We start from the raw sequence: 19,610 nt of genomic DNA, 5'->3' as shown, positions 1-19,610 counted from the left end.
CACAAAACACACAATTACTCTCAATCAAAATAGTGGAAACATTATATTCCACAATGTGGTGAAATTGAGTGCCTGTTTAAGCAGTAATTACATATGCAGAAACTATGTAATTTGGGCATGATGTGTGTATTAACTCTTTCCGCCAGGATTTAAGAAAGGTTACCAGCCAGCGACCGCATTTTTTTTTAGGATTTTCCTAAAAGTTTAATACCTTCCAAAAGCTTTTCTTGGTAACACTTTATTTTACGACCCGCAAAGTACCGCGTAATTAAACCGAATTTACAGCGTACCTATTTGTAACAACAGAGTACCTCTACAGTACGTACTTGTAGTTATAAGGGAATAATATTCTAAGTTTGGGGTAATAAGGGGGTAAGAATATATGGAAAATTATTCTCTAAGTATTTCATAACTACAGGGTACCTATTGTAATATTACGTGGTATGTATGACTTACGTCTATGGGTAATATGGTCTATGTGTAATATGTTTTTTTTTTTTTTCATATTTGCTACTTACCTGATGAAGTGTTTTGTATAGCCTACAGTTGATGTCTACAAGCCACGTCGGCAAATAAAATATAACACACAATAAAAATAATAGCAACTTGTACCTCTTTGATCTGTATATGTATACAGGAGTTACCAGGTAACTCTTATATTTGCGGGCTGTAAATTGAAGTGGGGCTTATTCCCCGATTGTTCGGTGTATGTACCAGGTAACTCACATATTTGCGGGCTGTAAACTAAAGTGGGGCTTATTCCCCGATTGTTCTGTGTATGTACCAGGTAACTCTCATATTTGCGGGCTGTAAACTGAAGTGGTGCTTTGTTCACCTCTTGTTATAGGGTAAATACCATAAACATACAGAATATTGTTATTTTTATTTTAAAACAACTTATTTCAAAACATCTTTAAAACACTATAATTAAGCCAACACTTAATGTTTATTATCACATAACTTTTATTTAAAATAAAAAGTCATGACAATTTTTCATTGTTTTTGCGGCTTGGCTTCCTCTGTTGGTGTTCTTGTCCACTCGGATGATGAGTTGATGTCGTCTCACAAATGCTGTTCTGCATTACATATAAAAAACATAAATGAAAGCCTTCAGTAAATGTTTCTTCACTGTGCCTTGACAGAAACAGAGTTTTCTAAGCCAGTTACGTTTATAAATTTTAGGCTTACTTATGTGCTAGCTAACCGGCTACCGTTAGCTAGCAACTTTCTTGAAAAACATTGTTTGAAATGCGTGAGTCATGTATTAACAAAACCAGTCACCTTATCCAGCATGCGGAACCTGCTAACATCACTCGCAGCTGTACTCCACAGTGTAGAACGTTTTTAAAACCTCTTAAAGAAATTTCACCTCAGGATCGCGTTCCAGCAAACCTCCTGCAGACGGCCGCGCGCTCTACACCTGCGCACTAACCTACGCATGTAGTCGTCTTTTGCTTTAGCGGGAGATGATATCTGCTGTTGTTTCATTCTGGTTTGCCATTTCATAAATTATATTTGGCTAAAATACTTGTGTTTACAGTAAATAAATTGCAAAGCACCACTTCAAATATGTCCGCAAATGTAGGAGTTTCCTGGTAAATAGGGAATAAGTTGCTATTTGTATTGTACTTACCTTAAAAAAAAGATAACCACATTAAATCAGCTGGACTTTTGTTATTAAAAGCAAGTAATATAGGCTACTAAAATAAAAGTGATATGCTGTTATATTTATTTGCCGATGTGGCTCGTAGACATTGACTGTATACAACATTCAGTAGTCAATAAGAAAAATTCACAATAAAAAAAAATAAAACATAATTTCCCCATAGACTTGACTAAGTCATACATACCACGTAATATTACAATAGGTACCCTGTTGTTATAAAATACTTAGAGTATAAATAATTTATAATTCTTCATATTCTTACCCCCTTATTACCCCAAACTTAAAATATTATTCCCTTATACCTACAGGTTACCTACCCTGTTGTTACAAATAGGTACGCTGTAAATTCGGTTTAATTACGCGGTACTTTGCGGGTCGTAAAATAAAGTGTTACCCTTTTCTTCAAATATATAAACATACAATATATCAAATGAAAGAACAGACTTAAAACATTTAAGACATTTCACAAGACGTATTTATGATGTAAAATAATCTTTTGTGTCACTAGAGTACGTATGTGAAGTTCTAGCTCAAAATACCATATAGATAATTTATTATAGCATGTTAAAATTGCCACTTTGTAGGTGTGACCAAAAATGTGCCGTGTTTGGGTGTGTTGGGTATGCAAATGAGTTGATCTCTGCACTAAATGGCAGGGGTTGCATAGTGCAGATTAAGGAGCAGCATTATTATAAGATCCCCTTTTGACATCACAAGGAGAGACTAATTTAATGATTTTTTTACGTGCTTGCAGAGAATGATTTACCAAAACTAAGTTACTGGATTGATCTTTTTCATATTTTTAGATTGATAGAAACACTGGGGGCCCAATTATAGCTCTTAAACGTAGAAAAAAATCTGATTTTGGATCCATAGATGCTTTAGGGCCCAATTTAACATTCTAAGCGCATGTTTGCTAGTTTAACAACGGTAAAAATGGTCTATGCACCTGCCGCACAGTTTAAGAGCCCTATCATACACCAGGCGCAGCGCAAGGTGCGACGCAAGAGTTTTTTGCTAGCTTCAGCCTGACGCAGTTACCATTTTTTATGACCAGTGCCACATTATTTAAATAGCAAATGCATTTGCGCCCATTTGTGTGCCCATAGGCATTCAAGTCTTAAAACTGTGTTCAGGCACATTGTTGGAGCGTTGCTATTTTGAAGGCAACTAAAAAAAAACTATGCCATTAATCAACTAAAATAAGTCTAAAGTCTAAAGTCAATAGTGCAAAATTGTTTTTGTTATTTAAAGGTGACATTGAATGATTGAACGGAGTGTTTATCCTTGTTTTGTGATGTGACATGTAGACAACATTTTTTTTGTTTGGGTCTGTAATGCCTTAGAAGCTTCCTAAAAACCTCTCTCAGATAGCTCTATTAGGGTGGGGGATTTTAAACAAGTGATTTTGCACCTATTTGGCTCCCCCTACTGGCTTAACTTGCAATCTCATTACTGATTGGCTGACTTTGCTGCCACTCAAAAAATTTAGCCAATTATTTTAAAGTGGAGGGGCAGTTAGATGCCTGTGATGTCACAAGCATCAGTTTTTCAGATTGGGCCGTTTTCTGGCTGACATTTCTAAAAGAGGAATTTCTATTAACTGAGATGTTTAGCATGTTTAGCACTTTTTGTATGTTTGTGAATGTGGGTAGACTACCATTATTAAACAAAGACAAGGTAAAAATGGTTTTTCATTCTCTGTCCCCTTTAAAGAGCATGTTAGCAATATGCGCCTAAACGGGACAATAATGCGCATACACTTTGCTTAATACACACACATGGATGCACAACTGATCTTGTCATTAAAGCAGGAAGTAGAGGGTTGTAGTCCAAACCGGCCATTCGCTGTAGGCTTTAAAAAGGTGAATTATGTTAAAGAAAATATATGACCTGGCAATGAACTTTGAGCTTTATCATTTTACAGGTATTATTTATGCTATTACAGCAACATTACACACTAACTAGGGTTACCTACTGAAATTGGCGTGATCAAAATAATAGCAGTGTGAAGTTATTATTCAAACATTATATTATTAAGAAAGAGGAGAAGCAAAAGTTTTACCCATTGTTATAAAATATATCTGTTGCTGAATTTCTAGGCCGTTTCAAACATTGCTCATAATTTGATTAAAACGTTAATTTGAGAGAGGAAACATATAAAGAAATGCAGCAAAATTTAAAATTCTCAGCTAAAATGATCTCAAATGCTTTAAAGTGGCAACAAAAACCCAAAGCACATAAAAAAACAAGCAACTACTGTTAAAACAGATGGAAGAATAGTCAGGATGAGCAAAGATTCAGTCTTTCATCACCTCTTGAAAGATCAAAGATGACCTAAAATGATCTGTAAGTACTATAACAGTCAGAAGACGTCTGATTGAAGATAAGCTATTTGCAAGAAGACCTCATAAAGCTTCAGTGTTGAAAAAAGCATGTGGAGAATTACATCAACTGGCCCAAAGAAAAATGTTGTAACATTTTGTGACTTCATTAGACTAAAATTGTTCTTTTCGGGTCTAGTGGTTATCGACAGTACCCCAGTGACCCCTGGGTACTGAATTCAAGCCACACAGTACACTGTAAAGACATTTAAACATGGTGGTGCAAAAATCATGGTATTGGGATATTTTAGTTTCAACAAGACAACAACTGTAAGCACACAAGCAAGAGGGCAAAATCTTGGTTCCAGACAAAAAGAATTGAGATAATGAAGTGGCCAGCTTAATACCCTGTTTTCAATACATTTGAAATAAGGATATCAAATCTATTTTTAACATTTCTGCACTTTTTTACTTTTATTAATATACTGCTATTTTTTTAACACAACTGTATATTAAAATCCTAAGGTTTGGAGGGCATTACTCTGCATTTAGTTCGCTTTCTACATTTGAAAATGTTAATATTAATATAAGAACTAGATAGAAAAGTTTGAAGACAAACTTTATGTTGGCTTGACAAAGCCTAGCCTGAACGTTTAAAACAGATTGAGAGAAATTTAAAACAAGTTTAGTTTAGTAATATAACTTTCCGTAAACATGATACCAAAAGTTACCATGTTAGCATGTTTAGCACTAAGTTAGCATGATGTTAACATAAATTTGCATGAAGCTAGCATGATGTTAACATGAATTAGCATGAAGCTAGTATGATGCTAACATGAATTAGCATGAAGCTAACATGATGCTAACATGAATTAGCATGAAGCTAACATGAATTAGCATGAAGCTAGCATGATGCTAACATGAATTAGCATGAAGCTAACATGAATTAGCATGAAGCTAACATGATGCTAACATGAATTAGCATGAAGCTAGCATGATGCTAACATGAATTAACATGAAGCTAGCATGATGCTAACATTAATTAGCATGAAGCTAGCATGATGCTAACTTGAATTAGCATGAAGCTAACATGAATTAGCATGAAGCTAGCATGATGCTAACATGAATTAGCATGAAGCTAGCATGATGCTAACATGAATTAGCATGAAGCTAGCATGATGCTAACATGAATTAGCATGAAGCTAACATGATGCTAACATGAATTAGCATGAAGCTATCATGATGCTAACATGAATTAACATGAAGCTAGCATGATGCTAACATGAATTAGCATGAAGCTAGCATGATGCTAACATGAATTAGCATGAAGCTAGTATGATGTTAACATGAATTAGCATGAAGCTAGCATGATGCTAACATGAATAAGCATGAAGCTAGCATGATGCTAACATGAATTAGCATGAAGCTAGCATGATGCTAACATGAATTAGCATGAAGTTAGCATGATGCTAACATGAATTAACATGAAGCTAGCATGATGCTAACATGAATTAGCATGAAGCTAGCATGATGCTAACATGAATTGGCATGAAGCTAGCATGATGCTAGCATGATTAGCAGGAAGCTAGCATGATGCTAGCATGATTAGCATTAAGCTAACATGAATTAGCATGAAGCTAGCACGATGCTAACATGAATTAGCATGAAGCTAGCACGATGCTAACATGAATTAGCATGAAGCTAGCACGAAGTTAACATGAATTAGCATGAAGCTAGCACGATGCTAACATGAATTAGCATGAAGCTAGCACGATGCTAACATGAATTAGCATGAAGCTAGCACGATGCTAACATGAATTAGCATGAAGCTAGCACGATGCTAACATGAATTAGCATGAAGCTAGCACGATGCTAACATGAATTAGCATGAAGCTAGCACGATGCTAACATGAATTAGCATGAAGCTAGCACGATGCTAACATGAATTAGCATGAAGTTAGCATGATGCTAACATGAATTAGTATGAAGCTAGCATGATGCTAACATGATTAGCATGAAGTTAGCAAGATTTATTATGAAATTAGCATAAAGCTAGCACGAAACTAGCATGAAGCTAGTATGACTTAGCATGGAGCTAGCATAAGGCTAACATGACCAAAAGACCCAACCCCCATGTCTCTATGATGTTCGGATCCAGAGATATAAGGCTTTGTTTATTATGTTGCTAGGGTGCTCATATTTGGTTGCTAGGGGCGTGGCTTAATACCTCAATAAGAATCCTCCGAGACTGATTGGATGCCTGAGCAAAATGAGCCCACCCCCATGTCTCTGTGACACTGTGCTGCAAAGATATCCATCTGGGCATTTTATAATGGCAGTCTATGGGATATGTTGCTAGGGTGCCCAAAAATGGTTGCTAGGGGCGTGGCTTAATAGTTATGGGGCGATCCTGAGAGACTGATTGGATGCCTGACTAAATTGAGCCCACCCCCATGTCTCTACGACACTCTAAAGTGAAGATATTCCATCTGGGACGCTTTTATTCCCTTATATGGGCATGTTCCCTGCCCCATTATAAGTCAATGGGGAAATTTGGGTGCCCCTTACACCCCAAGGGTGAAACTTACACCCCAATGTGATGTATGTTCTTACAGAGCCTGCCAGCCTCTTCAAATGTGGTAACCCACAAGTTTCTAAAAATTTCTCGCTTGCAGCTATGACCCGTCAAAGTTTGTCGCAATGTTAAGTCAATGGAAAATTTGGGGTGTTTGAGCGCCCCGTTTAGGAATTCGGTAGGTCCCATCAGTTAGAAAAGTCATAGCACCAATCTACGTACCAGTCTTAAAAGTTTTGTAAAGTTTTGTGGGTGTAGCTTGAAAGCTCTAGGAGGAGTTACTGTGAGAAAAAGTGTGGACCAGAAGAATAATAATAATAATAATAATAAGCTTAGATCGAAGAACAGTATGTTGGCTTTGTCAAGCCAACATAATAAAAGAAAAAGTCAGGCAACCTTTTGAAAACAAGCAGTAGCCTCTAACCTCAATGAAGATTTTGGATTTAGGATTTCTGCTGTAAAAGATGGCCTTGGTGTTAAATTCAGGGCTTCCATCTTTTGTGAAAATTTGAGTCTTGACAGAATCCTCTTCACACCGGATGATAGCATACACATCAGGGGCTAAAAATATATAAACGAAAGATCATTAAATACCAGAAAGAATGCCAGATCTATATAAATTTAAAGAGACACTCCACTTGTTTTAAATATGTTTATTTTCCAGCAACCCTAAAGTTAAACATTTGATTTTTACTATTTTGGAATCCTTTCATTCAATCTCCGCGTTTGGCGGTACCACTTTTTCGCATAGCTTAGCATAATCCATTGAATATGATTAGACCATTTAGCATCGCTCTCCATAAAAAAAGTTTAAGATCATAAGAAACATTTCTATCAAGTGAAAAACATTGCTGAATCTGTTTGATTGGCTGAATGCAACTTATTAGATGATGACTTTCAACCTGTTTGCTTGGGTTTGCTGAGGCCAGATGCCTTAAGCAAATGGACTGTAGTTACAGCACTGGGTTCTGGAATACAACACTGCCACAATGAAGGAGCAGGTAGTTCTTCCTTCAACTCTCTGCATAAAGATGACAAAAAGACAAAACAAAATAGACATGTGATTAAGACAGAGGTTGCAATGGGCCTTTGAGATGATATATACCATATATATTTACCTGAGGCACACATGTGAGTGTGAGAAAAAACGCAAGAGGAACTGTCCAGTGTCTCCAGGCTGGAATGTGGTGGGGAGGACGACGTACCGACCAGGACCAAGGGACACACGCAGTGTGACGCTACGAGAGTCCATATACACTGAGCTAGCAGCCTGCTCACATAAACACTGTACCCGCAACACACGATTTGCCTCCACCTGAAAAGGTGACCATCATTTCAAATTAAAATTCAGGTATAAAAATTAGTTTGTTTGAAATCTAATTTTATTCTCTCTTTCAGCTTCTAAGTAAAACCCAAATTTATCACAAAGGAAATTATAATAATTATTATACAAAAAACAAAAAAAATGGTGAAAATAAAATAGAAATAAAACTTTATAGGCTATTAAAAAAAGATAAGAACTCAAACGCCATCAAGTAAGCTTTCGCTAACACGACCAAAACTGTATTGATTATTCTATTATGCAGTTTGACTGGTTGCCTGCCTACTAGTTACTCAGTCACCTACCCTAAGAATCTCAAAGCCGATTGGTAGGTTCTCTCCTCTTCCCTCCTTCCTTTTCATCCTCCTGTCCTCCTGCTGCAGGGAAATTAACACCTCATCTCCTTCTCCACCAACTTCAAACATAAACTAGAAAAAAAGAAGAGTTAGATAAAAGATAAATGCAAGATCTGCACCCAAACAGAATTTATTTCATTCACATCTTTGTGTGCTTAAACGAACACACACACACACACAAAATTATTTAGACATAGCACAGTCTCCACAAGTATTCTGCTCATAAATAGTTATGTTGGTTATACCTTAGGTTAACAACGAGTTAATCAAACAATAAAACACAACTATTAAACCTTTGTACCTTCAAGCAACACTATGTAACAATGGACCACTGTTCCCCCATTGTGGTTGATAATTTCAAACACACCTAATAAGCCAGAAACTTAAAATATCGTTGAACTCCACAGCACATTTCTTCCACTTTTTTTTCAAAACAGTTGCATCTTTTCATGATATAAGTGTTCTCGGGTAGGGATCATAAGGTGTAGTTTGAGTGCAGACAAGCAGGGGAGTGGGGAGGGATGACAATCATACTCGGGTACGCTTCGTCATAAGAGGACGTCGTAAGAGGACTTTGCTGAAATATCGATGTGGCATTGAGCAGATTCTAAATGACTTGAGGCGGAGATTAAGCGGATTTGAAGCAAAGGCTTTTGATGAACACATAATGGGCCCTATTTTAACAATCTAAGCGCATTGTCTAAAGCGCACAGCGCAACACCTAAATGAGTGTGTCCGAATCCACTTTTGCTAATTTAGCAACGGAAAAATGGTTTGTGCGCCGAGCGCATGGCCGAAAAGGGTTGGTCCTTTTTTTAATGAGTAATGGGTGTGTTTTGGGCGTAACGTGCAATAAACCAATGAGAGTCTCAGCTCTCATCCCCTTTAAAAGCCAGTTGCGCTGGCGCTGTGCATAATCCCTATTTAGTTTAACTGAAAAGCTAAGCGGAGGAAGAAGATTTTAAGAATAATGTTAAATAATTGTGTTATTTTTATATTAAAACCTTTAAAACCCGTTTTCTTTTAGTCATGGAAGTAAAAAAGCAGGCATTTAATTGCTTTAAATGTATGGCTATCCAATATCATCAACAAATTATTTACAAGTATGTAAGAAAAGGTTTGTACTCTAAAAATACTTTATTTGTAACAAACAGGAGATAAAGAATTTACAAACAGCTCTCCGCACGTTTCAGCACTTGGACAGCACAGAGTCATCATATACAATAAATCTGTGAGGTAGCATTTAAAAAACCATTTAAAAACAGATGCATTTGTTTAAAGCAAAGCATTTATTTACTTACCAGGCTACAGGTGAAGCACTCTTTGTGCCTTAACGTCTCATAATCAGTCCTCATTTATGTCCAAGAGACTCAATAATAATATTTTACATTCAATCCTTTAATCTTTCATATTTAAAAAGTTTTTTTGTGCTGCTGGGCATTCATATATGTGATAAGCAAACCCGCGTTGTCGTCCCGTTTATAGGCGCATATTACTAATGCGCTCTTTAAATAACAAAAAACATATTGCGCCATTGACTTTAGACTTTAGACCAGGTTTTTGTTGGTCAATGGCGTAGTCTATTTTAGTTGCCTCAAAATAGCAACGCGCCAACAATGCGCCTGAACACACCTCGTTTTTAGACCAGAACGCCCATGGGCGCAAAAGGGGGCGCAAATGCATTTGCTATTTAAACAACGTGGCGCTAAACGTGAAAATGATAATTGCGGAGGGTGTAAACTAACAAAAGACACTTGCGTCGCGCATTGCGCTGCATTGCGCCGGGTGTAAGATAGAGCCCAATATGTGCTAAGACCATTTAGTGAATTTTTGGCATTTAGTGACCACAGTGGCATTTTGCGGCTTTTGCATCTGAGCTCCTCAAATATTGATTTCTGTAGGATCATGTGACATTAAAGATTGGAGCAGTGATGCTGAAAATTCAGGTTTGCCATCCAGTTTATGTTCTGTGGAACTGAGGGTTGCACCCTGAATAGTGGACTTACTGCCACCAACTATTAGCACAGATTATATACGTTATACCAGCTTTGTTTTTAACATGTATGATCGATATACAGTATAGTTTTATAAGCGCTTCCCGCTTCCGTTACGTGCAATTAAAACTCAAGTCAGGAGAGTCAGTTATGAAATTCAAAACTCATGGTTAAAATGTATGCAATGTATGCATGCTCGCTGCCTGTTTTTTTCCCCCAGGAATAACAGCCCAGCAAGCAATTTTGGCTAAAAAAAGTCAAAATTTTTGATGTCTAACCATAGCCCATAGATGCGTATACGCTTAGAAAATGTAAAAGAAATGAAAGGAAACACTTTGAGCACCTGTAACCTTTGCTTACATGATGGAATATAATACATCTCCAAGTTGCAAAAACGGCATGTTACCAAATTTAAGGTTATTTAGGGTAGAAGTGGGTTACTAATAGCCGGACAATATTGGGTCTATAGTTAGCCATCTTGGTTTTTGCTTGCTGGGATTTGACCACACAATCCCCCTCGAACAATTCAACCGCTGATGCCCATGTTAGAATGTATTTACCAGACTTTTCTGTTGGAAAGCTTTACCTGGGGGTTGTGTAGAAACGTGTCTCTGTGATTGATACACCCTCCACATCGACTTCTTTTGTCCGTTTGTCTCTCCCATCTTCCCTCACCTACTCCTGTTTTTTTCTTACACTCAGCTTTTAAGGGTCTGTGTCCCCTCCTTAACGTACTTGCCTTGACTTCTTGATTTTCTATTTTTTTCCATTTTTCTTCTTGAAAGTGTTCCTCCTTTTGTATTTCACTTAGTTGTTGCTTACTTTGTTCTCTTCTCTGCGCTGGCATTTGTTTGGACCACTGAAGCCCTGTGGAGGGCTTCTGGGCCTTAATGTTCAGATGATCAGAACAGGATCGTGTGTGTGGGATTACAGGTTTGTAAGTCCATGCCCCCATGCATCGAACCTCCCTCCAGTGAGCCTGGGACCAAAGAAGGGAATTTTCTGGCAATCTGCATACCACCATGTCTGTGAAGTAACTGCAGAAGTCTTCAAATTCCATCCTTTGAGACAATAAAAACCGATTTCAAGATGAACAGCAAAAATCTGGCTTAAGAAATGAAATAGTTTCGACATTTCCAAAATAAAATATATGAAAATTGACATTCCACTCATAAAAATTAAGTAAAATTACCAAAACTCTCCCACATCTCTGACAATAAGCCCCATCTTTTCCTTATCCTTGTTCCCCAGATGCTGCCACTGAGGAGACCTGTGAGATCACCAGAAAGATGTTTGCTATTTATTGATCACATTTTATGCAAAGCAGGATAATTTACCCAAACTATGATAAAACCACAAATGAAAGTTTATTCATTTTTAATTAACCCCCATGAAGTTCTTTGAAACTTTCTCTGAATTCTTTTAGAGAAAGTGTCATTTTGTTGTTTTATTTACATTGTAAGTGGATTGTAACAGCCTCCTCTTAAGCTTTAAAAAGATGGAAAAGCTTCATAAAAGAATGCCATGCATCCTATGTTGTCTTCTAGCCATATAAAAATCTTTATTACAGTTCTACTGATGAAAAACGTCAGCTACATCTTGGATGGCCTAAGGGTGAGTATAAAACTGTTCATTTTTCAGTGATCTACCTCTTTAAATATCAGATTCTGCAATGTGTATGTAAACGTTTGATCACAACTATATCTAAATAACTTTTAACAAATCATTAAATCACCCTTAAACATGCCTTGCTGCATACTGTCTTATAAGTACCGCACTGACCGATTGCGCCACTGAAACGACACAAAGCAACTTGGGCAAACTGACAAGTCACAAGCTTTCAGATGTTTTGACAGGGCTAATACTTTGGCATAGAGAAGGAGAAAGGGTCCCATCTCACTACATTAAACCTTACTAGATCATCTTAAAAGCCTGCTCCAGGTGAGGCTCAAACTCACAACCTCAGCATTGCTTTGCTGCATACTGTCTTATAAGTACCACACGCTAACCAATTGCGCCACTGGAACTGCGCAAAGCATTTTGGGGAAAACAACAAATGGCATCAGCTTTACAGCTGGACAAAGCTGATTGGGGAAAGTGACAAGGGTCATGAACTTTTACAGATCACTTGTAGAACAACGACAACACAAATGCTTTAGGTGTTTTGACAGATTTACTACTTTGGCATAGAGAAGGAGAAAGGTTCCCATCTCACTGCATTAAACCTTACTAGATCATCTTAACTATTTCCCTGCCATTGACGAGATATCTTTTCAATCTGCAATACCGCTATTATCCACCAGGTGGCGCTCTTCCGCAACTTATAAAAACCGGTAGGATGAAACTGATTTTTTTGTTTGAAAACAGAGGGTCTGTTCTTTTAATTCATATATTATATGTTTATATATTTAAAAAGGAGCATTTTCTGGAAGGCATTAAACTTTGTGAAAATCATGAAAAATGCTGGCAGTGAAAGAGTTAAAAGAATGCTCCAGGTGAGGCTAGAGCTCACAACCTCGGCATTGCTTTGCTGCATACTGTCTTACGGCTAGATTACTTTAAAACCATGCTTCAAGAAAAGCTTTACAGACCACTGTGAAATAAGAATAACAAAAATGCTTTAGCAGTTTTAACAGACCTACTACTTTGGCAGAGAGAAGAAAAGTCCACATCTCACTTTATCAAACCTTACTAGATCATCTTAAAAGCATGCTCCAGGTGAAGCTCAAACTGTCAACCTCGGCATTGCCTTGCTGCATACTGTCTTATAAGTACCGTGCACTGACCGATTGCACCACTGGAACTGTGCAAAGCAACTTGGGCAAACTGACAAAAGTCACAAGATTTCAGATGTTTTGACCTTGCTACTAATTTGGCAGAGAGAAGGAGAACAGTCCCAATCTTACTGCATTAAACCTTACTAGGTCCGCAACTTATGAAAACCGGTAGGATGAAACTGATTTTTTTGTTTGAAAGCAGAGGGTCTGTTCTTTTATTTCATATATTATATGTTTATATATTTAAAAAGGAGCATTTTCTGGAAGGCACTAAACTTTTGTAAAAATCATGAAAAATGCTGGCAGTGAAAGAGTTAAAAGCATGCTACAGGTGAGGCTAGAGCTCACAACCTCGGCATTGCTTTGCTGCATACTGTCTTACGGCTACATTACTTTAAAACCATGCTTCAAGAAAAGCTTTACAGACCACTGTGAAATAAGAATAACAAAAATGCTTTAGCAGTTTTAACAGACCTACTACTTTGGCAGAGAGAAGAAAGGTCCACATCTCACTTTATCAAACCTTACTAGATCATCTTAAAAGCATGCTCCAGGTGAAGCTCAAACTGTCAACCTCGGCATTGCCTTGCTGCATACTGTCTTATAAGTACCGCACACTGACCGATTGCACCACTGGAACTGTGCAAAGCAACTTGGGCAAACTGACAAAAGTCACAAGATTTCAGATGTTTTGACATTGCTACTAATTTGGAAGAGAGAAGGAGAACAGTCCCAATCTTACTGCATTAAACCTTACTAGGTCATCTTAAAGCCTGCTTCAGGTGAGGTTCAAACTCATAACCTCGCCATTGTCTTGCTGCATACTGTCTTATAAGTACCACGTGCTGACCAATTGCGCCACTGGAACTGCGCAAAGCAACTTGGGCAAACTGACAAAAGTCACAAGCTTTCAGATGTTTTGACAGGGCTACTACTTTGGCATAGAAAAGGAGAAAGGTTCCAATCTCACTGCATTAAACCTAACTAGATCATCTTAAAGCCTGCTCCAGGTGAGGCTCAACTCACAACCTCAGCATTACTTTGCTGCATACTGTCTTATAAGTACCGCACGCTGACCGATTGCGCCACTGGAGCTGCACAAAGCAGTTTGGGGAAAACAACAAATGCCATCAGCTTTACAGCTGGACAAAGCTGTTTGGGGGAAATGACAAGGGTCATTAACTTTTACAGATCAATGTGGAACAACAACAACACAAATGCTTTAGGTGTTTTGACAGACCTACTACTTTGGCATAAAGAAGGAGAAAGGTTCCCATCTCACTGCATTAAACCTTACTAGATCATCTTAAAAGCCTGCTCCAGGTGAGGCTCGAACTGTCAACCTCGGCATTGCCTTGCTGCATACAGTCTTACGGCTACATTACTTTAAAACCATGCTTCAAGTAAAGCTTTACAGACCACAGTGAAATAAAAATAAGCGGTTATGACGGAACTACAACTTTGGCAGAGAGAAGAAAGGTCCCATTCTCAATGCATTTAACCTTACTAGATCATCTTTAAAGCCTGCTCCATGTGAGGCTCGAACCCACAGACTCGGCATTGCCTTGCTACATACTGTCTTACAAGTACAGCGCACTGACCGATTGCACCACTGGAACTGGACAATGCAACCTGGGGGCCAACTGACAAAAGTCACAAGCTTTCAGATGTTTTGACAGGGCTGCTACTTTGGCAGAGAGAAGGAGAAAAGTCCCAATCTTACTGCATTAAACCTTACTAGATCATCCTAAAAGCATGCTCCAGGTGAAGCTCAAACTGTCAACCTCGGCATTGCTTTGCTGTCTGTCAAAACACCTAAAGTCTTATGGCTACATTACAGTACTTTAAAAACCATACTTCAAGTAAAGCTTTATAGACCACTGTGAAATAAGAATAACACAAATGCTTTAGAAGTTTTAACAGACCTACTACTTTGGCAGAGAGAAGGAGAAAGGTCCCAATCTTACTGCATTAAACCTTACTAGATCATCTTTAAAAGGCTGCTCCAGGTGAGGCTCGAACTCACAACCTCGGCATTGCCTTGCTGCATACTGTCTTATAAGTACCGCGCGCTGACCGATTTCGCCACTGGAGCTGCACAAAGGAGTTTGGGGAAAACAATAAATTGCATCAGCTTTACAGCTGGACAAATCTGTTTGGGAAAAACGACAAGGGTCATGAACTTCTACAGATCACTGTGGAACAACGACAACACAAATGCTTTACGTGTTTTGACATTTGCTACTTTGGCATAGAAAAGGAAAAAGGGTCCCATATCACTGCATTAAACCTTACTAGGTAATCTTAAAAGCATGCTCCAGGTGAGGCTTGAAATAACAACCTCAGCATTGCTTTGCTGCATACTGTCTTAAAAGTACCGCACGCTGACCAATTGCGCCACTGGAGCTGCACAAGGAGTTTGGGGAAAACCACAGATGGCATCAGATTTACACCTGGACAAAGCTGTTTAGGAAAAATGACAAGGGTCATTAACTTTTACAGATCACTGTAAAAAAACGTAAACACAAATGCTTTAGGTGCTTTGACAGACCTACTTCTTTGGCAAAGAAAGGGAGAAAGGTCCCCATCTCACTTTATCAAACCTTACTAGATCATCTTAAAAGCATGCTCCAGGTGAAGCTCAAACTGTCAACCTCGGCATTGCCTTGCTGCATACTGTCTCATGGCTACATTACTTTAAAACCATGCTTCAAGTAAAGCTTTACAGACCACTGTGAAATAAGAATAACAAAAATGCTTTAGCGGTTTTAACAGACTTACTACTTTGGCAGAGAGAATAAGAAAGGTCCCAATCTTACTGCATTTAACCTTACTAGATCATCTTAAAAGCCTGCGCCAGGTGAGGCTCGAACTCACAGCCTCAGCATTGCCTTGCTGCATACTGTCTTACAAGTACCATGCGCTGACCGATTGCACCACTGGAACTGGGCAATGCAACTTGGGCCAACTGACAAAAGTCACAAGCTTTCAGATGTTTTGACAGGGCTGCTACTTTGGCAGAGAGAAGGAGAAAAGTCCCAATCTTACTGCAGTAAACCGTACTAGATCATCTTAAAAGCATGCTCCAGGTGAAGATCAAACTGTCAACCTTGGCATTGGCTTGCTGCATACAGTCTTATGGCTACATTACTTTAAAACCATGCTTCAAGTAAAGCTTTACAGACCACATAAGAATAACAAAAATGCTTTAGAGGTTTTAACAGACCTACTACTTTGGCAAAGAGAAGGAGAAAGGTCCCATTCTTACTGCATTAAACCTTACTAGATCATCTTTAAAAGCCTGCTCCAGGCTTCACTGTGGAACAACAATAACACAAATGCTTTAGGTGTTTTGACAGATTTACTACTTTGGCATAGAGAAGGAAAAAGGGTCCCATCTCACTGCATTAAACCTTACTAGATCATCTTAAAAGCATGCTCCTGGTAAGGCTCGAACTCACAACCTCGCCATTGCCTTGTTGCATACTGTCTTATAAGTGCCGCGCACTGACCGATTGCGCCACTGGAACAGCGCAGAGCAACTTGGGAAAACTGACAAAGTCACAAGCTTTCAGATGTTTTGACAGGGCTACTACTTGGCATAGAGAAGGAGAAAGGTTCCAATATCACTGCATTAAACCTTACTAGATCATCTTAAAGCCTGCTCCAGGTGAGGCTCAACTCACAACCTCAGCATTGCTTTGCTGCATACTGTCTTATAAGTACCGCGCGCTGACCAATTGCGCCATGGGAGCTGCACATGGAGTTTGGGGAAAACAACAAATGGCATCAGATTTACACATGGACAAAGCTGTTTGGGAAAAATGACAAGGGTCATTAACTTTTACAGATCAATGTGGAACAACGACAACACAAATGCTTTAGGTGTTTTGACAGACCTACTACTTTGGCATAGAGAAGGAGAAAGGTTCCCATCTAATTGCATTAAACCTTACTAGATCATCTTAAAAGCATGCTTCTGGAGAGGCACGAACTGTCAACCTCGGCATTGCCTTGCTAGATACTGTCTTACGGCTACATAACTTTAAAACCATGCTTCAAGTAAAGCTTTACAGACCATTGTGAAATAAGAATAACAAAAATGCTTCAGCGGTTTTGACAGACCTTCAACTTTGGCAGAGAGAAGAAAGGTCCCAATCTCACTGCATTTAACCTTACTAGATCATCTTTAAATCCTGCTCCATGTGATGCTCGAACCCACAGCCTCGGCATTGCCTTGCTGCATACTGTCTTATAAGTACCGCGCACTGACCGATTGCACCACTGGAACTGGGCAATGCAACTCGGGCCAACTGACAAAAGTCACACGCTTTCAGATGTTTTGCCAGGGCTGCTACTTTGGCAGAGAGAAGTAGAAAAGTCCCAATCTTACTGCATTAAACCTTACTAGATCATCCTATAAGCATGCTCCAGGTGAAGCTCAAACTGTCAACCTCTGCATTGCCTTGCTGCATACAGTCTTATGGCTACATTACTTTAAAACCATGCTTCAAGTAAAGCTTTACAGACCACTGTGAAATAAGAATAACACAAATGCTTTAGAGGTTTTAATAGACCTACTTTGGCAGAGAAAAGGAGAAAGGTCCCAATCTTACTGCATTAAACCTTACTAGATCATCTTTAAAAGCCTGCTCCAGGTGAGGCTCGAACTCACAACCTCGGCATTGCCTTGCTGCATACTGTCTTATAAGTACCGCGCGCTGACCGATTGCGCCACTGGAGCTGCACAATAAGCTGGGGAAAACAACAGATGGCATCAGATTTACACCTGGACAAAGCTGTTTGGGAAAAATGACAAGGGTCATGAACTTTTACAGATCACTGTGGAACAACAATAACACAAATGCTTTAGGTGTTTTGACAGACCTACTTCTTTGGCATAGAGAAGGAAAAAGGTCCCCATCTCACTTTATCAAACCTTACTAGATCATCTTAAAAGCATGCTCCAGGTGAGGCTCGAACTCACAACCTCGGCATTGCCTTGCTGCATACTGTCTTATAAGTACCGCACGCTGACCGATTGCGCCACTGGAGCTGCCCAATAAGCTGGGGAAAACAACAGATGGCATCAGATTTACACCTGGACAAAGCTGTTTGGGAAAAATGACAAGGGTCATGAACTTTTACAGATCACTGTGGAACAACAATAACACAAATGCTTTAGGTGTTTTGACAGACCTACTACTTTGGCATAGAGAAGGAGAAAGGTTCCCATCTAATTGCATTAAACCTAACTAGATCATCTTAAAAGCATGCTTCTGGAGAGGCACGAACTGTCAACCTCGGCATTGCCTTGCTAGATACTGTCTTATGGCTACATTACTTTAAAACCATGCTTCAAGTAAAGCTTTACAGACCACTGTGAAATAAGAATAACACAAATGCTTTAGAGGTTTTAATAGACCTACTTTGGCAGAGAAAAGGAGAAAGGTCCCAATCTTACTGCATTAAACCTTACTAAATCATCTTAAAAGCATGCTCCAGGTGAGGCTTGAACTCACAACCTCGGCATTGCCTTGCTGCATACTGTCTTATAAGTACCGCGCGCTGACCGATTGCGCCACTGAAGCTGCCCAATAAGCTGGGGAAAACAACAGATGGCATCAGATTTACACCTGGACAAAGCTGTTTGGGAAAAATGACAAGGGTCATGAACTTTTACAGATCACTGTGGAACAACAATAACACAAATGCTTTAGGTGTTTTGACAGACCTACTTCTTTGGCATAGAGAAGGAAAAAGGTCCCCATCTCACTTTATCAAACCTTACTAGATCATCTTAAAAGCATGCTCCAGGTGAGGCTCGAACTCACAAACTCAGCATTGCCTTGCTGCATACTGTCTTATAAGTACCGCACGCTGACCGATTGCGCCACTGGAGCTGCCCAATAAGCTGGGGAAAACAACAGATGGCATCAGATTTACACCTGGACAAAGCTGTTTGGGAAAAATGACAAGGGTCATGAACTTTTACAGATCACTGTGGAACAACAATAACACAAATGCTTTAGGTGTTTTGACAGACCTACTACTTTGGCATAGAGAAGGAGAAAGGTTCCCATCTAATTGCATTAAACCTAACTAGATCATCTTAAAAGCATGCTTCTGGAGAGGCACGAACTGTCAACCTCGGCATTGCCTTGCTAGATACTGTCTTACGGCTACATAACTTTAAAACCATGCTTCAAGTAAAGCTTTACAGACCATTGTGAAATAAGAATAACAAAAATGCTTCAGCGGTTTTGACAGACCTTCAACTTTGGCAGAGAGAAGAAAGGTCCCAATCTCACTGCATTTAACCTTACTAGATCATCTTTAAATCCTGCTCCATGTGATGCTCGAACCCACAGCCTCGGCATTGCCTTACTGCATACTGTCTTATAAGTACCCACACTGACCGATTGCACCACTGGAACTGGGCAATGCAACTCGGGCCAACTGACAAAAGTCACACGCTTTCAGATGTTTTGCCAGGGCTACTACTTTGGCAGAGAGAAGTAGAAAAGTCCCAATCTTACTGCATTAAACCTTACTAGATCATCCTATAAGCATGCTCCAGGTGAAGCTCAAACTGTC

General features: G+C 39.0%; 2 protein-coding genes and 5 non-coding genes across 12 annotated transcripts in view; all 7 read right to left on the bottom strand.

Annotated features, from left to right (window-relative positions):
* Positions 1–19,610, bottom strand: part of LOC135750824 (active breakpoint cluster region-related protein) — a 208,849-nt gene that overhangs the window by 80,366 nt on the left and 108,873 nt on the right. The window lies entirely within an intron of this gene.
* LOC135730698 (calpain-5) overlaps positions 1–19,610 on the bottom strand; it is an 85,541-nt gene that overhangs the window by 446 nt on the left and 65,485 nt on the right. For all 5 annotated transcript variants that reach the window (XM_073812081.1, XM_073812080.1, XM_065248590.2 and 2 more), the window contains exons 9-14: positions 11,429–11,506; positions 10,823–11,297; positions 8,192–8,314; positions 7,684–7,880; positions 7,468–7,586; positions 6,990–7,126 (exon numbers count right to left, since the gene is read on the bottom strand). In XM_073812081.1, the coding sequence (XP_073668182.1) occupies positions 6,990–7,126; positions 7,468–7,586; positions 7,684–7,880; positions 8,192–8,314; positions 10,823–11,297; positions 11,429–11,506 (1,129 nt within the window). The remainder of the gene's footprint in view (positions 1–6,989; positions 7,127–7,467; positions 7,587–7,683; positions 7,881–8,191; positions 8,315–10,822; positions 11,298–11,428; positions 11,507–19,610) is intronic.
* On the bottom strand, positions 15,015–15,108 carry trnai-uau (transfer RNA isoleucine (anticodon UAU)). The gene is made up of 2 exons: positions 15,071–15,108; positions 15,015–15,050 (listed from the first exon to the last, which is right to left on the bottom strand). It is a non-coding gene; the product is annotated as a tRNA-Ile (tRNA).
* Positions 17,664–17,757, bottom strand: trnai-uau (transfer RNA isoleucine (anticodon UAU)). Its single transcript has 2 exons — positions 17,720–17,757; positions 17,664–17,699 (listed from the first exon to the last, which is right to left on the bottom strand). It is a non-coding gene; the product is annotated as a tRNA-Ile (tRNA).
* On the bottom strand, positions 17,976–18,069 carry trnai-uau (transfer RNA isoleucine (anticodon UAU)). The gene is made up of 2 exons: positions 18,032–18,069; positions 17,976–18,011 (listed from the first exon to the last, which is right to left on the bottom strand). It is a non-coding gene; the product is annotated as a tRNA-Ile (tRNA).
* Positions 18,511–18,604, bottom strand: trnai-uau (transfer RNA isoleucine (anticodon UAU)). Its single transcript has 2 exons — positions 18,567–18,604; positions 18,511–18,546 (listed from the first exon to the last, which is right to left on the bottom strand). It is a non-coding gene; the product is annotated as a tRNA-Ile (tRNA).
* trnai-uau (transfer RNA isoleucine (anticodon UAU)) lies at positions 18,823–18,916 on the bottom strand. Its single transcript has 2 exons — positions 18,879–18,916; positions 18,823–18,858 (listed from the first exon to the last, which is right to left on the bottom strand). It is a non-coding gene; the product is annotated as a tRNA-Ile (tRNA).

The sequence above is a fragment of the Paramisgurnus dabryanus genome, chromosome 2, assembly GCF_030506205.2.
Source record: "Paramisgurnus dabryanus chromosome 2, PD_genome_1.1, whole genome shotgun sequence".
In the NCBI taxonomy this organism is placed as follows: domain Eukaryota; kingdom Metazoa; phylum Chordata; class Actinopteri; order Cypriniformes; family Cobitidae; genus Paramisgurnus; species Paramisgurnus dabryanus.
Note: the sequence above shows the minus strand (reverse complement) of the source record. Positions and strands in the feature narration are given on the sequence as shown.